At 44.3% G+C, this 17,834-nt stretch overlaps 1 protein-coding gene across 27 annotated transcripts in view; it reads right to left on the minus strand.

Moving 5' to 3' along the window:
• Positions 1-1,522: 1,522 nt before the first annotated feature.
• The window catches only part of LOC146064321 (uncharacterized), a 626,027-nt gene continuing 609,715 nt past the window's right edge, over positions 1,523-17,834 (minus strand). For 26 of the 27 annotated variants that reach the window (XM_083177685.1, XM_083177678.1, XM_083177677.1 and 23 more), the window contains 2 exons: positions 13,164-13,294; positions 1,523-9,866 (listed from right to left, as the gene is read on the minus strand). In XM_083177685.1, coding sequence (XP_083033811.1) covers positions 3,240-5,585 — 2,346 coding nt within the window. In that variant the 5' untranslated portion in view covers positions 5,586-9,866; positions 13,164-13,294 and the 3' untranslated portion in view covers positions 1,523-3,239. The remainder of the gene's footprint in view (positions 9,867-13,163; positions 13,295-17,834) is intronic. The other variant, XR_014471792.1, reaches the window with a different exon arrangement.

Consider the following 17,834-nt stretch of genomic DNA (forward strand, 5'->3'; position numbering starts at 1 on the left):
AAACTGAAATGTAAATTGCAGTGTAAGAATAAAGCAGACAGTATTTACCCTGCACAGAAACAAAGTAACTCCCCCAAATGAAACTCTGTCTGCACATGTTACATCTGCGTCACCTGCAGTGCACATGGTTTTGTCCATTAAAAAAGGAGTTTGCTTTTGCAACCCAACCAGAATCACCACCACCCCCCCCCCCCCCCCTGAATGCGTGATCGTTTATATAGGGTACTCCCTCTCTCATAATTCTCGCTGCAAACAGAAAATGCAGTGGTATCAATGTGATTGTGGGGGTGACGCAGAGATATGCAACATTAGTAGAACATCAGACACAAGTGCCCAAAATTTTACTTTCGCTTCTGTGTCGGGGAGGGGCGACAAATGGCAGCGTCGTATTGGGGTAGTGCAGGTGCCAGGGACTGCATGAAAAGACACAGTTCTGGCACCAGTATCCATGTTTTGACAGATATTCTGAGAATCACAGGGTTGCTCTCATATCTTATAATGCGGCCAATGTCGAGTCAATTATTAACATCTTTATGTTCTCATCCGTGGATTTTTCTCAGTAGGATGCCCATTGACCATGGCATTGGCATAAAGACTGGTCGCACCTGCAAGTGCAAATGCATCCACCTCTGATCCAACCCCTCTATCACTGAAAAGGAGTATGGGATGGCCCTGCTTCAGTAACATTTATTGGGTGTGATTATATTTAATGATCTTTACTGGGGTATTGCTTGGTTATTAAGAAAAGTGCCCAGAAATATAAAAAAAAGTCTAACAACATTTTGAAAAAATATAGATTTAAAAACAGGGTTTTTTCTTTTATATACTGAAGACCCTGTGAAGATATTTCCAGACTAGCATTTTATGGTGGTACATTCTCTTTAAAATAAGTTTTTCCTTTTTTTTTTACCTGTTCCCTAATATTTTATATATCGTGCATTAATTGTTATCTGTAATTGTTTTATGAATAAAATGTCACTTAAATATACAGTAGGTACAACACTAAAACTCACATGGTACCCAGAACATTTTGAAGCAGACAGCGGCAAATACAGAGTTAACAGAAAGAATTTAGCTGTAGTAAGCTGCCCAGCAGCAAATTAGGAAGTTTGGCTTGATAAGAATGAGTTGCGTTGTTTGTTCCACCAAACTGCAGCTGTCCCTGTTTTCAGGGGCTTATTACACATGGGTTCCTAATGAATGGGAGTCGCTGTTATACTGTACGCCACACTTACAGGATCTATCTTGAAGCCCACCACAGTCTCACTGATCAACAGAAGGGCAGTAACATCATAATTCTTCCTACAAACAGGAGAGAATAAAGAAGGGTTTTTGTTGGAGGATGGCTGGGTATGCAGTGTGTCCTGCCTCCAGGGAATATGGTGCCATCTCTGGCTGATGTGGTCTTTGGCCTAGTAAGGTAACAAGCTAATATTGTTCACTCTGTGTAGAACACTGTAGGACTAAAATGACACAAGTACGGAAGAGGACGACAAATCTTCTCTGCACGACTGAGATATTGAAGAGATTTGTAAACAAAATAAAATATAAAAATCACATTTCCACTCCAAGATGTTTCAAAAAGAGACAGAGAGCAGTGTTTCGTTGTACAGATATAGTAAACTTTATTGTAGTATTAGAACCAAAAATGACATCTAACATAGTAAACAGTACATACCAAACAAATGTACTTCTATATCAAAACCAACCATGCACAGGGATAGGGGAAAGTAAGAGTTACTTACCTTTATTTGGGCCAGATGTACAAAGCTTGAAAAGTGATAAAATACAGTGAAAACTACAAGCCAACAAGCTCCTAACTGTCATGCCACAGGCTGTGTTTAAAAAAAATGACAGCTAGGATCTCATTGGTTGTTGTTTTAGCATTCCGTGTTGTCACTTTTCAAAGCTTATAGCATGTACATCTCGCCCTGTGTTCAGAATCAGCTTATGCAACTGTCCAACATAAGTACATTCCTTCACAAAGATCCTTGTATGCGTTTGTGGACATTGAACTCAACTTAATATACCCAAACAATATGAGATTGTCAGTTCACCAATATTCTGCCAGATCATTGTAGTCTGGGAGCAGATTCAGTTATCTCATTTTCTATTTTAAGCATGTTACCGAAGGTGAAGAAAATGTTTATCCTGGGAAAAGTGAGTAAAACTGTATTTTTACAGCCACATAAGGGTTATACAATTACACTAACATCAGAATTGTGTAATGTTTGCAGTTTAGCTGTGCAAGCCCAATCTGTTTTCTTTTATCAGCTGTAAATCTGAAGGTCAGTATAGATAAATAAAATAAGACATATTTTTGGTTGGAAAGCCCAATAGTGTTTCAGCATTGCAGCACTTGGATTCTCCATGATGAAGATGTAGGGGAAGTTTGTGTAAATACAGCTGACAATGAAAAGGCCACTTTCCAGGCAGATATGTTATGGTATTAACAGCTTTACAGTGCACAGTATTTTTGTTCTAGTCCTAAGGGAAGCCTTGTTCAGCCTATTTTGGGGCCTCATGACATGCTGCCAGCACTACTGAAATTAGCATTGGTCTTTTGTTTCCCTGCATGCGCGCATCATACACTGCTGATCTGATAAACCCTTTTCTCCAAACACCAGCATTTTTTAAACAAAACTAGCATAGGACTGATGAGTAATGTCAATGTGCCCCCTACACTCCCCCCCCAAAAAAAATTCACAACCATGGTTACAAAATCCCAGATTTAGAAGGGTATGGAAAAGATCATCACAGATGGCACACTGATTCAGGAAAATATACAAATAAAATAAAAAATTGTGCTGTATATCTGTGGGTCTATAAATCTTCATGAAAAGTCCTGCTAGGAACAGTTAAATGATTACTTTAGATACTTTAAACACTGGGACAGCCTGAGCTAAGTAAGCACACCTTCTATGTTGCTAATATGAGAATCCCCCAGTTCCAGGCTTCTCGTCACTAACAACACCACATAACAACCTACAGCATAGTAGATGCTAAAGTATTCCAAACAGAAACACTACAAATACAAACACAAAGGGTAATAATAGTAATAGTACAAGAGAATCAGAAAGTGAGAGGTTTGGTAAGAAATCTCCAGTTTTTTACAAGCGGCAATAATAATAATAATAATAATAATGATATTTATATAGCACTTTTCTCCCAATAGGACTCAAAGTGCTTCACACATTGTCTTTACAGCTCGAAATACAAAACAAACTTAACAGTAGATGTCAGTGAAATGCTTGAGTAAATAAGTATGTCTTTAGTCTATTTTTAAAGGATTCTATAGTGGGCGCTTCTCGCACTGTGCGAGGAAGAGAGTTCCACAGAGTTGGAGCAGCAAAGTTGAAAGCTCGACCCCCAGATGAATTCAGGGAGATTCTGGGTACTGTTAGTAGTCCTTCTTCAGTGGATCGTAGTAATCGAGTAGGACAGTAAGGGATCAGCAGCTGTTGCAGGTACCTTGGGCCCTGGTCATGTAGGGCCTTGAAAGTGAGTAAGCCAATCTTGAAAACGATTCGCCATTTTACAGGTAGCCAGTGAAGGGCGTAGAGAGTGGGAGTTATGTGGCAGGAGCGGGGCTGGTTAGTTAATAGTCTGGCGGCTGCATTTTGTACCAGCTGCAAGCGGTGCAATTCTTTTGCTGGAAGACCCAGGTAGAGAGCATTGCAGTAGTCTAGTCGTGATGATATAAATGCATGTATGACTTTAGGAAGGTCTTCTGAGGGAATTAAATGCTTGATTCTGGCTATGTTTCTCAGATGAAAGAATGAGGATTTGATTGTGGCTGACACCTGATGTTTAAGTGTCAGGCCATTATCCAGGACAACACCAAGATTCCGCACATGATCAGAGTTTTTTAGTGCTGTGCCCCCCAGCTTAAGACCTGTCAGTTGGCTATGCTGCCGTCTTGTCCTGTAATTTATCATCAGGACTTCTGTTTTATCTGGGTTCAGTCTCAGCCAACTGGCACTCATCCACTCCTGGAGCTCAGCTAGGCAGCCATTTAAGGTTGTTATTGTGTTATCGGTGCCTGGAGCAAAGGACAGGTACAGTTGGGTATCATCTGCATAGCAGTGGTAGACCAGGCCGTGACGTCTGATTATGTCACCAAGTGGAAGCATGTATACTGCAAAAAGCATGGGAGATAGTATAGAGCCCTGTGGGACACCACAAGACAACGGCACTGGTGGTGAAGAGTATACTCCCGATGCAACTCTCTGTGACCTGCCAGCAAGAAATGATTTGAACCAGCTAAGGACTGTGCCACCCAGGCCACAGAAATTCTTCAGGCGCTCAATTAGAATCCCATGGTCAATGGTGTCAAATGCTGCAGAGAGGTCCAGAAGGATTAGGATTGAACAGTCTCCTCTATCCCTTGCATTTAGAAGATCATTGAGCACACATACCAGAGCTGTTTCTGTGCTATGTCTTCTCCTGAATCCTGACTGGAATGGATCATAAATGTCATGGGTTAACAGGTGGGTCTCTAGTTGAGTTGCAACCACTTTCTCAATAACCTTTCCTAGAAAAGGAAGATTTGATACTGGCCTGTAGTTGGTCATGCAGTCAGGGTCTAAATTAGATTTTTTAAGAAGTGGTCTGACTATTGCTTCCTTTAGTGGTTCGGGAAAAACGCCTGTCTGCAAAGAGCATTGAACTATTTTTGCAAATGCAGGGCCGATTATTTCCATACACCCTAAAAGAAGCTTGGATGGGGCAGGGTCCAGATCACAGGAGGAGGGACGCAACAGTCTGGAAATTCCAGCAATGTATTGTACATCCACTTGGTCAAAGATGTCCCATGAAGGCAAGTGTCTTAAACTGGCAGGCTTGGTCTGTTGGAACTCCTTTGGTGTCACTGTGGGGATTCCAGCCCGGATGATAGATACTTTATCTGCAAAGAATTTGGCAAACTCATTGCATCTTGACTGCGAGAGGGTTACATCAGGCTGCAGGCATGCTGGTTTGCAAAGCATCTCCACTGTACGGAAAAGCTGAGCGGGCCTATTTTTTGCTGTTATGATCTCATTTGAAAGGAACACTGTTTTCTTGCGGGTGATTGTTGATTGGTATATTCCAATGTGTTTGATTAGATTTAATTTATCCTCTGCCAGGTTTGTCTTCCTCCATCGTCTTTCAAGTATACGACCCCTTTTCTTGAGATCACGAATACTGTTGTCAAACCAGGGAGCTTGATGGTGTGGTTTGCAGGGTCGAATACGCAATGGGGCTATAGTATCCAGTGCCTCTGTCACAGCCCTGTTATAAAAATGGACTAGGGAACATGGATCTTTACAGGTCCCCATCACTGCTGAGAGGTTCAAGTTAGCTGCCATGGCCTGAGGAGTCATAGCCCTCCTTGGGCGATATTTGGTCAATTCCATGGTCACAGATCTATTTTGAGGGGTTGCGACTGAGAACCATATTGAGTGGTGGTCTGACCATGTGACTGGGTTTATCTTTAGGTCAGATACTTCTAGTCCAATCTGGAAGACAAGATCAAGAGTGTGGCCACTTTTATGTGTAGCAGAGGGGATGACTTGAGTGAGCCCGAGAGCATTCATTGTGCACATGAGATCTTGGCCAAGGCGTGAGAGCTCATCATCGACCCATTTACACTACAAAATCAAAGTGGTTTTGCAGTGTAAATGATTGCCACTTTTAAAAAAACTGGAGATTTCTTACCAAATCTCTCACTTTCTGATTCTCTCATCCTATTACTTCTTGCCCAAAAAGTTGGCTAGTTTCTCTTCATCGAGCTGTCAGCGAAAATAGTGCTAGGCTGCAATCCAGTTGGCATTAATGGGATACATGTTAATGTCTTTAAATTGAAAGGACATACTCTAAAGGCCCATACAATTACACACTGGGCGATTTTGAGCTGAAAGACGATGAAAATACCAAGTTTGAGCGGCTTTCAACTCAAAGCCGCCCAGTGTTTATGGCCCGGCGGTGAGCGGTGATGCACGCACCAGCATCATCACCAGGAAAGCTGCTCATCTGCTGGTATTGCCAGCAGATGAGTGGCTTTGAGGACGGCTTTGCATAGCGCTGTGCTATGGAAAGCCATCTGCCCCCTGCTGACAGTGCCGGGCAGGTGGAAATCAATGACAGCGGTCATCGCTGTCCATACACGCTGAGAATAATCGCCCAGTGTGTATGGACCTTAACATTTATCCCACTTGCTGACTTGCCAGATGCTGGATTTACGTATACCACTATGATCCATACATATGATTGTGAATTTGCACAATAGCGGTCAGGACTGAATAACCCCTAAATGCAGATTTTCACATGCATACAGAGTTGTATTTATCTCTGCGCTTTTTTCACCTCTATCTGTATGGTTGGTCTTGTAGCCGTTGTCTTTATCAGTGCACACTTGCAACAGCACTAAGCATACTGATAGGGTGGCGTAGCCTGCAATTCCATCAACACACTCTCAATGAGCTTTGAACTCATTACCTGTTACCGCTCTAAAATGCAACCCAGTAATGCAGTCACAATGTCAACAAGACAGCATGTTTTCCGTTATACAGTAATACTAACAGTGAAAATATTAACATGAGGCCCATACAACTCAAATATATTGCCCCAATTTCCTGTTCTGTTGCCGCTGTGGTCATGTAATCGTGGATATCCAACACGCTTTCCTGATTTTCCCTGATGGATCATCAGTTTTTTTTCCTGATTAATGGATTAATGGTTTGATGATCACCACTCATCGGAATGAATCAGCATCTGGGACTCTGGGAACTTCAGCTGAATTATGTCTGCATTATTGGGGTTGACATCGTGGTAACTGGATTATTATGTCTACAATGTTAGTGTATTTCAGTTTAAGCTAATTTATTAACAATGCTAAGATTACCCTGCAAATGAACATAGTTTATGTACAATTAGGGTTCCTGGGGCTAACTTTATTTAATATATTTTTATTTTAAAATCTTAAATAGATTCTGTGTGCATGTTTCAGAAAAAAATGATCTGCATCTCTCTTCTGCAAGGATCACTAGCTCCCATTCACTATTACAGGACTTTTATCATGCTGCTCCCATCCTATGGAATGCCCTTCCACGCAAAATAAGACTCTCCACTAGCCTCCAAACTTTAGAGCGATCCCTGAACACTCACGGCTTCAGGCAAGCCTATCATATATATATTTTTTATAAACTTTTTAAGTTTTGTCAGAAAATACAGTACAATAAACATTGATGTAGAAACCAGTGGATACATTGGTGTCATTGGGGCAGATGTGTTAAGCCTTAACAAGAGATAAATGCAAGTGTGATAAAGGCCCTTATTCTGATCGATGCGGATATTCCCGCTTGCGTACGGGCCGCCGATGTTTATCTTCTGCGCATGTGCAGAGGTCACTCTGCGCATGTGCAGGCGATTTCGCCGCAAGGATTCTCTATACGCCGCACAGGGGGCGTAGAGGGGCGTGAGGGGCTACTTATCCTCATTACCCTATGCATACGCCCCGCGTTTCATGGGCGTTCCCATGCAAACGCGGGGCGTATGCATGGTAATGAGGCCGTGACGCGTGGGTACAGGGCGGGCATCTGACATCACCGGATGTCAGCTGCCCGCCCCCATACAAGATTTCACACGGACAAGTGTCCGTGTGGTCTTGTGTTGCGGGACCTGGTGGAGCGTGCGGCCCTGCATTCGATGTTCGGCGACCATCGAATGCAGGGGCTGCTCCCACCATGGAGGAGGCGTATCCCCGTCCAATTTCATGCGGATCGCCACATATCCGCGTACGGACGGCAGGTGGCGATCCGTATGGAAGGCGGGGATTCGCCTGCACTGTCGCGGCCGCATATTCTGATCGGGCCGCACCGATCAGAATAAGGGCCAAAGAGAGATAAACATCCAGCCAATCACCTGCCAACTGCCATGTTACAGGCTGTGTTTGAGTAAGGAGCTGATTGGCTGGACGTTTATCTCTCCTTATACACACTTGAATTTATCTCTTGTTAAGGATTAATACATCTGCCCCATTATTACAAGGTGACAATAAAGCAAAGGAATCGGTTTATCTGTAAATATGTTATCCCCCAGTAATAGAGTAGATATTAGGACCATGTAATAGAATATCCATCTCCTAAGAGCAGTAATAATTCTTGGTCCATTACGTCTTCTTCAGGCATACATATATGTTAGTATACAGAGGGTATTGAGAATATCCAAAAGCTGCTCTGTCTTCAAGCATGCATATACGTTGATATACAAAAGATGGCAGTGTCAAAAATGTCCAGAAACTGCTCCATTTCCTAGTTTATCAGAAGACGATACCTGTGATTAATTCCTGACCAATTACAACAGTACAATGTAGCGCTTATCCTCTTTTGTATTCATAGAAATATCACAAATACAGTAACATAAATATAAAGAAGAGAAATAGATGAAGAAAAAAGGAATAGCAAAGGGAAATAAAATAGGGAAACAAGACAAGACAAGGGGTAACATAACAAATCCGTGTCAGACCTGTTCATGATATACTGTGTCATTTATGACAATTAAAGTACTATGCAAATCACATATCCCACACCTCTCTCCCAAACCCCATCCCGAGCGAATGCATTAAGATGACAGATTTTAATAAGTACCAGAAGGTATGTTCAAACAGCTTGTCAATATGTTCACGTGTGTCTACATTTAGTATGTCCAGGTATACGCCCCATTTTGTATAATATCTCTGTAATCCCTTCTCAATATCTGGCAATGTTGCCTGTCTTTGGTAGTACAGGATCTTTAGAATTTTATTATTGACCTCCATCAATGAGGGAGCTCGTCTTTCTATCCAGCCACCCAAGATACAAAGCCTATCATATATAAGTACCACACACACATAACCCTCCGAGGCACTTATGTATTATATAGCTTCCCTTCTGGACTTGTAACTTGGTGGGACTGCTATGCTATTACTGGTGCCTGTCCTTGTGTTTCCCCCCCTATATCCCTATAGATTGTAAGCTTGCAGCAGGGCTCTCCTACCTCCAAGTCTGTCTGTTGTTACCCAGTTTGTTTTATCACTGTCTACTATTGTAAAGTGCAACAGAATCTGCTGCGCTATATAAGAAACTGTAAATAAACGAATATTATTTGCATTCACAAAGTAAACATCAACCTGAGATTTAGCCAGCATGGTGGCAGTTAGACTCCAAACACATTCCACTTTTAATTTACTGTTGCTTAAAATAAATGTAAGTAGTGGTCAGGATCACTTTCATGGTGGTTTGAAAATAAAGATGGAAAAATGAAGGTCTTCCGGGGAATCATATTTTGGGGATGTGGTTAACAAGAGAGAATCATCTCAAGTGCCAGGTTGGCAGCTGCAGCCAAGAAACTTTCTCTACAGCCACCGGTCATCCTGCTCAGTTCTTTTCCCTCTACGTGTGCCTGTGTTTCCCTTGTTGACCATCAGTGGGCATCAGATAGAACTCTACACTAATTTTGCTGAATGTCTCTTAATGGAATATTTAGCACAGACTGGGTCTGATTCAGACACCTCTCAATCACCACCCAGGAACACACAATATTTATGATGCAGAGCATATCAATCGCAACTGCGCCTTTGTGCGTACACACCACGGGACTTACGTGCAAAGGAGTTTTAAAGAATTTTAGCAGAACAACTCCATCAACATTGGCCTTGTGTTCAGCCCTTGGTCAGCCCTCTGCCCCTAGAAAATGCACTAGAAGATAGATGAGACTTTTTATACAGTATAATAATATTTTTAATTGACTATGGGTGTAACATCTTCAGGACATATGCCCATTCTGTGGTCCAGGTCACCTGACATGTGGACTATTCTGTGTGTAGTCAGCAAGAGTGGAGGCTGCATCTGCAACATAAGGAACATGGGAAAAAGTAAGTCATATTGTAATGTGAGTGGCAACATAGGCTATTAAAATAATGGTGGCGGTGTGATAGGTGCTATATAATGTTATGTTTGAGCAGATTGCCGGGAGACCTAATCACTACTTATGTATGATATTGATTTATTGTTTAGTCGGGGGGGCAGGAGTGTAGTCATGTTTGAATGCTTCATGTACCTATCCTTTCACCAAATGGGACCCCAACATTCCAGCATCAAGAGAGAAACAACTGAAATGAGGACATGAGCAGGCAGGGAAATCTGCAACATCAGGTCCTGGTTCTGGCGGGTTACTGGCCTCGCTTTGTGCCTACTGTAAAATAAATTGGGAGGTATATCCTGCTTCACGCTGCTCTGCTTGTGTAGGGGTAGTACTCTCAGGGGCTGATTCAGACGTGTTCGCACAGGTACAAATTTGTTACTGTCCCCAATGGTGGGGGTCTACACATGCGCTTAGTCACTCAGGCGCATGCGTGAACCCCTGGAGCAAACACCTTCAGTGAGTATTAGATTTGCTGGGGTGTTAACTAAATTATGGGCATGCAGGAGGGAGTCGCTGGGGACTGACCACTGTTTTATGGGCGTCCCCACAAAAACAGTGGGCGCACCCATCGAAACACTGGGCGGACACCTGCGAAAGCAGGCATGCCTATACCTGCTCGGAGAGGGCGCTAAGGTCACATGACCTATTTCAGCCATTACCAGGATAAAAGTAAATATAGACTACGAAGGGAGGAAAATCATTCCTCGAGCATTCCCTGCACATGTGCAGACCCCCTGTGCCGCACAGGCAGGGGAGGAAAGGGGTGCGCAGGGGGTGGCATCAGGGGAACACCTGGCATTTTATGGGCGTTCTCATGTAAACGCTGAGCATTCCCATGTTAATTGGGCCGTGATGCCAGTTGCCCGCCCGCTTCCTCCCAAGTGGGCAGGCAAATGTAAGTGACCTGAGAGTCGGCGACTATCGAATGATGTTAGTGTTCTCTCACAGGCTGCGGATGGATGTTTATGTTTAACATCTATTTGCAGGCCCTGCGTGCGAACACATGCTTTGAGGGGGGAGGCGGGCGTACCCCCATTTGCAGGGCGGGTTCTGCAAGGGTGCAAATTTGCATCCTAGCAAATCAACCAGAATAACCCCCTATGTCTGCTGGCACCGCTCGCACACACCCCTAGGTATGGCTCTGATAATGATGATGGTCACCAGCCCTGCAAACCACTCACGATGAGCTGTCTTTAAATGCTCCAAGAAAATGATTGGTTATTTGTATAACCTCTGTATTTTCTTATACTCAATGTCTCTTGTATTGTAGGGGTTTTTCAAGTCTCCTTAATACATATAATCAAAATAATTTGTTGCACATTAAAGGCATGGTATAAAACAAGGGGTGTAAATGGGATGGAAGTGACGTGTGCCTTCCGTAAATCAGTATGCTACTGTTTTATGCACAATAAGATTTTTTCTCAATTGCAACTTTATTAGTAAACCCAATTTGCATCTGTGATTTTGGGCTAACTAGCCATCTACTCTGTTTTATTTGTTTCATGTGCTTTGCTTTGCATGCATGCTTCTTTCCAGTCTGGTCAATCTTCAGAGCAAAAAATGCCTTCTTGTCATGCAATGCCATAGACATCACAACAGAACTGGTTCAGTGGTCAGCAGTCCTCTAATCAGGAACAGCTGGTTTTTATACAGCACCATCAGTTAGTATCTGACCCACATTGCTTTGAATACTATACTTGAACTTAATATTTTGAATTTTAAAACATTATTTGACTTATTTTTAGATCAGTTGTATTTTGAAGGAAAAAAATAATTGATCTATAACTGGCAATGGGGGTTATTTATTAATACTGCTGATAGGTGATCGTTATACCAAAGCTATCATAACCAATAAGAAATAAGCAACTAACTTTTATCCATCTAAACCATGCCTTGACAATGAAAGCAAATACCTGATTGGGTTCTATAGTACATGTTCACAACTTTCAGTACTGTCATTAAATGTCCCACAATGGTGGTTATTTTAAATCAATCGGTCCCCTGTGCGTTCGCGATGATTGTTCGCGACTGTGCATGCGCATAGGGTTTTTTGCACATGTGCAGCCGCTGTGTGCGAGTGCCCACAGCACTCGCACACAGAAGTCCGGAGGGGGGCACGGATGGGTGTGGGGAGGTGGGTTGGGGAATTTGCCTGTGGGAATACCAAGCATTTCGTGGGCTTTCCCCTGAGAAGCTGGGCATTTCCATGGTAATTCCCTGATGGCGCGGGTGCGGGGGGCGGGCAGCTAATGTCAGCAGATGTCAGCTGCCCACCCTGTCCTCGCACAGGGCGCCCGCAGATCAGCGACACCATAGAGGTGTCTCAGATATGCAAGCGCTGAAGAAATCATTCGATGGTCACCAACCATCGAATGTCCCGCACCCAGGGCTGCAAATGGATGATTATGCAAATCATCCATTCACAAGTCTGCAGGGGTTAGGGGGGGCGGGTGATCTTGCGGGCAGCGGGCAGCATCTGAGGGACTCGCTAGGCTGTGAAATTCGCAGCCTTGCGAGTCAACCAGAATAAGGACCAATATCCCTATTTGTATCATTGATCAAGCATCTCTCTATATTATCTATTATTAGGAGTAAAAAGGATATAAGGCCTTATTATAGTATTTCCTTATGTGTTTGATCTGTGTGACAGTGGCGTAACTATAGCTCCGCAGCCCCCACGGTGGCTGGGGGGCGCAGAGAAATTGGGGGCGCCGCCGGGGGGGGCTGTGGGGCTATTGTTACCCGCGGTCTGCGTCTCGCCCGGCTCTCTGTCGGGACCTTCCTGACGTCACGGTCCCGGCCGGCTCCTGCTGCAATGAAAACTGACAATTAGAAAATGGCTGCCCCCATACTTTTCTGTCTGCAGTATGGGGGCAGCCATTTTCTAAGAGTCCGTTTTCATTGTAGCAGCAGGAGCCGGCCGGGACCGTGACGTCAGGAAGGTCCCGACAGAGAGCCGGGCGAGAGTCGGACGCAGACCGCAGGTAAGAAGGGGGGGCAGTTTAGGTGGGGGGCGCCGAATAAACGTGCGGCGGGGGGGCGATAAATAGTTAGTTACGCCCCTGCTGTGTGAAATTAATTTTCAAGTGTGAATGCTCATGGCTATCTATATACACAGTGTATTTATTTATTCAGTGTAGTCCTCTTGAATGCATGAAAAGCCCTTCAAAATATTTTTTATGTAAAACAGAAATAAAATATACTGTATGTAGGAAACGTACCAACATTTTGCTGTTCTCTTCCAGGAGATATTCAACAAGGAGGTCCAGGGTGCCGGTGAGGGGCGTGGCTATGCAATCTGCTCCATATATATGCAGGGGATTTCCTTTATATCATCCACTACTCCATACATCTATAAATGGAGATATGTTTTAATTATGGTTCAATATTTCACATGTAATAGCAGATTCAGAGTTGCATGTAAAAATGTTGGCATCTGTGTGCAATTGTATTTGCTTGAAAAAAGCTGTGGCTTCACCCTGTTATCAGACAGATCTACAGAACCACCCCTATGCTGTGGTCTAAGGGCCTTACCTGCTCGCTAGGAGCGAGCAGGTGCGTCATCCAATTACCATGAACATCGGTCATATGAGTAACCATCGGCCATTGATGCTGCGTCCACTCAACCTTGGCATACACAGAAAGAAGGACCTACATTGAAAAGTTTAAGTCATATCAGTATTATAAAATAATAATTATAATAGTCATAACTTTCTAATATTGTATGACATATATGTTATCTCCTGATTCATTTAAGACAATGCTTTAACCAGATAAGGAAATTGGGAATATACAGTAAACATACAATGAATAATTTAATTCTGTAGTTTTTTGACCTGGAGAACTAATATAATTGTTCTAGGGAATGTGCATGCTTTGTACACTCCTATGGGCGGGATGGACTAACTACTGCCACGGCGGAAAGTGTCCTACTTCTCCGTTTTTCTGTTTGCATACCTTACTGCCTCCCCACTGCCCGCTCTGAGTGTCTGTAGGTCCTCCATAGTCAAGGCAGTGTCTCTGCTACCACCTCCTATCCGCAGCTGGCCAGTCTGCTGCTGCCGTGCGTGATGTGACATGTCTGGCGCACGAGAGGGGTCTAGTAAGTCCATGTCAAGCACCGGGCCAGAGTGTGCATGTCTGGACTTTGGGACGTCTTGCACATCCAGCCCACGCGCTACATGGCGGCAGCAGACTGTCCCGCTGTGGAAAGGATGCGGTAGCAGAGACGCTACCGTGACTATAGAGGACCTGCAGATGGTCAGAACGGGTGGAGAGGAGGCAGTAAGGTATGCGGAGAAGGACACTTTCCGCGGCGATGGTAGTTAGTATATCTCGCCTTAGGCTGGCCACAGCAGGGGGGCGCCCTGCAAACAGTTGGCACCCAGAGCACAAGCTCCGCCGGCGCCACCCTAGCTACGCCTCTGGTTATAGAACAATGATTGCATCTTATGTCTATCTATAATAGTATAATCGTTTTTTCTTGTACTTGGAGTACATCTTAAGTGTTTTGGGGTATATTTATTAAAGGACAATTTTAATTGATTTCAGATCAAATAAAAATGTAACCTAATCTATGCTGGGCTTCCAGGGCTAGGACGCACATTTACTAACATTTAGAAGTAAATATAAAAATGAATCTGTTAGTAAAGGTGTGATTTAGCTGGGTCTCGGGGGTGTGGCCACGGCAAGGCGGGAGTGAGGAGTGAAGTAGAGAGCTCCCTGGACAACCATCCGTGATATGCATTAAGATCGGGAAAACTGCATGAGGTTCCCTGATTTAGAAGCTCCGTGACACCCATACCTGCCTCGTACCTGATTCCCCTTTGTATTCCAGCGGGGGCCTGGTGGTCCCCGGCTTACCAACACAGAGACGCCCGGACGAGTTCTCCTGCGGCCGCGATCAGTGGAGGAAGAAGGCTCTGGGTGCACGCGACGCGTCCACCGTCCGGCTGGCGTGGCGGATGCCGGTGAGAGCAGGCTGCACGTGAGGAGTAGCTCCCGCCGGAGTGGGAGTCCACCGGGCTACAGGTGAACAGGACAGGCGCTACTGGAAGCGAGCGCCGGACGCAACAGGCAGCTGGCGGTGTGCGCTGCTCGTACCCTGCGGGCGAAGGATCCGGCTGGATCACCTGAACGGACGGGCGTAGAACTACTGGGCGGTGATAAAAGGTGGTGTGTGCGGGGGGCAAGACTGTAAATTGCGAAGCCCTACCTTACTTGTTGGGGTCACGTGGAACCTATGCACAGGCAGTGGTCTGTTGTAATCGCTGGGTATCTGATCGGCCTCACAGCTACTAGCATTGACTATACAGTATTGCAGCTGTTTATTTCCCAGGCTGGTGGCAACAGGCCTGGAAATTAGGGGTGCGGGGCACCGGCGTTACAGCGCACCAGTCTGAGCCCTCCAAGACAAGTACTGAGTCGCTCCAGTCCTAATACACGGGTTGTGGAGTCCCATCTCCGGGATAAGGGACATAAGCGACGGTTAGGCACAGGGGAAGTGCGGCCTATGAGCCAGCAGAAAAGCATATGCTGCAATAGGAAGCTCCTAAAAAACGTGTTTACAGCGGCAGCACCATAAGCCATTTCTTTGTATCTCCTGAAAGCTACAGTTGGTGAACTACCTTTGCAGCAAAGCATTCTATCCTGCGGGGTCTCCTGTAAATAGCCTCACTTGATTAATAGGATATTGCACCGCAGCCCCCGGGGCAGTCTTGGGGCGCCCTGGTTTAAAAATTGATACACTATCCAAATTACTTGGGCAATAGTGGAACGGAAACAGACAACAAGAGTGATATACCACAATGCCGAAAGGTAATGCTGTGGCGGCCGCCCGCTTAGAAAAATTTGCACGATCACAGGCAAATAGCAGAGGGCAAACCCCAGCCTCAACTCCCCAGAATACACCCACCAAGGGTATGAACCCGCTGGGATCTGACGAAAATGAAATCACGATGCAACAATTGCTAGAAGCTATAAATGGCAGTGAGCAATGGGTGTTAGAAAAAATGGGAACTATCCAAGCAGATATAAGCTCAATGAAACAAGACATCAAAGAGGTCAAAGAGCAAATTAAAGAGGCAGAAGTACGTGTCTCGAATCTTGAGGATAGCAACAGCACACTGTCGTCAAAAGTGAACAAACTGTCTGAGCAAATGCGCGAGGTTAGAGACAAAATGGCGGATATGGAGGGGAGACTCCGAAGAAATAACGCAAGGCTGGTAGGACTGCCGGAACGAGAGGAAGGGGCAGAGATAATTCCCTTCTTGGAAAAATGGATAAGAGATAAACTGGGCGGTGAACTACTCTCAAAATTTTTTGTTATTGAAAGAGCCCACAGGGTGCCCTTCAGACTCCCTCCCCCCGGCGCACCGCCACAGACGATTATTATGAAATTTATGAATTTCCAGGACCGGGACACAGTGCTTCGGCTAGCTAGACAAAAGGGTCCACTGGATTACAATGGTGCAAAACTTTCGCTATTTCCAGACTTCGCAATTGAAGTACAGAAAGAACGGGCCAAATTCTTTGAGATTAAGCAAAGGCTTCGTGAAAAGGGGCTCAAATATTCAATGATCTTCCCAGCAAAGCTGAGAGTTGTGGCTGGGAATGAAACAGTCTTTTTTCAGACAGTGAATGAGGCAGCAGTATGGATTGACAAATGGGCCCCAGGGCCTCATCAATTGGCAACTAGTAAATAGAAATGCATAAAGTTATTAGGCATAAGAAGTATCTAATGTTGTCCAGGGGGCTCACCGCCTTTTGGTGAGCTCTAAAGTATAACAGCCCCATAGATGTGGCGAGACAGCCTTCTTTTTTCTTCCTTTTTTTTATCTGTGCTACTTTCTGTTTGTTTTTTTCTTTTTTTTTACAGGGTACAAGTATGCCAAAGGGGGTATGGTATGCAGGGAGGGGGGAGGGTGGGGGGGATTGTTTATGTGTAAGATTGTTATGTGTAAATGTTTTGCCTGGCCAGGCAGTCCATGGTGTTTTTGCAACTCAAGTATGTATGTGGTGGCTAAGGCCACATAATGCGCCTTTCCCGCGTGATATTGATTCAGGTGTTTTATTATGGCATAATTCACTAAGATTATCTGCTTCTTTATACTGGTATTCAATATTTATGTATGTGGTGATTGAATGAGTGTGAGGAGGACAATCAGCTGCGACAGAACAGTAAATAGTCGGAAACGGGGTAGTCCAATATGGTGGATAAAAATTTAGCAGTATGAGATAAAATGGTGGTGATCATATCTTGGAATATTAGGGGTATGAATAACAAGATTAAGAGATCCCTTGTGTTGAAGCAGGTTAAACAATATAATGCTGACATAACGTGCTTAGTTGAAACCCATTTAGTAGGGAATAAATTAATGTGTCTTAAAAAAACATGGGTAGGTCTGACGTTTCATGCCCCCTTCTCTACATCCTCTAGGGGAGTATCCATCCTGGTCAAAAAGTCCCTTCCATTCATATGCAATCGTAAGAAAATCGACCCAAACGGGCGATATATCTTTCTCGATTGTACCATCCATTCCAATCAGATGCTGCTGTTGGCGATGTATATTCCTCCTCCATTCTCGTTTGAAGCATTATAGAAGGCAGCAGAGTTTGTGGCTGAGGCACCAGATCTTCCAGTTATATGTACTGGAGACTTTAACAACATTCTGGACACCCAGCGCGACAGGTGGAGTGGGTCGCCAACAGCAGGCCTCAGGAATAACAAAGGGTTTGATGTATTTGTTAAAAATTTAGGTTGGGTTGATCCGTGGAGGGAAAAAAACCCTGAGGCAGCTCAGTTCTCGTGTTTTTCATCCACCTTCCATTCTTTCTCCAGGATCGATCTGATGTTTATATCGAAAAAGTTAATGCAAAATGTGTTAAACGTA

The sequence above is a fragment of the Crinia signifera genome, chromosome 3 (assembly GCF_055691185.1).
Source record: "Crinia signifera chromosome 3, ASM5569118v1, whole genome shotgun sequence".
Lineage (NCBI taxonomy): Eukaryota > Metazoa > Chordata > Amphibia > Anura > Myobatrachidae > Crinia > Crinia signifera.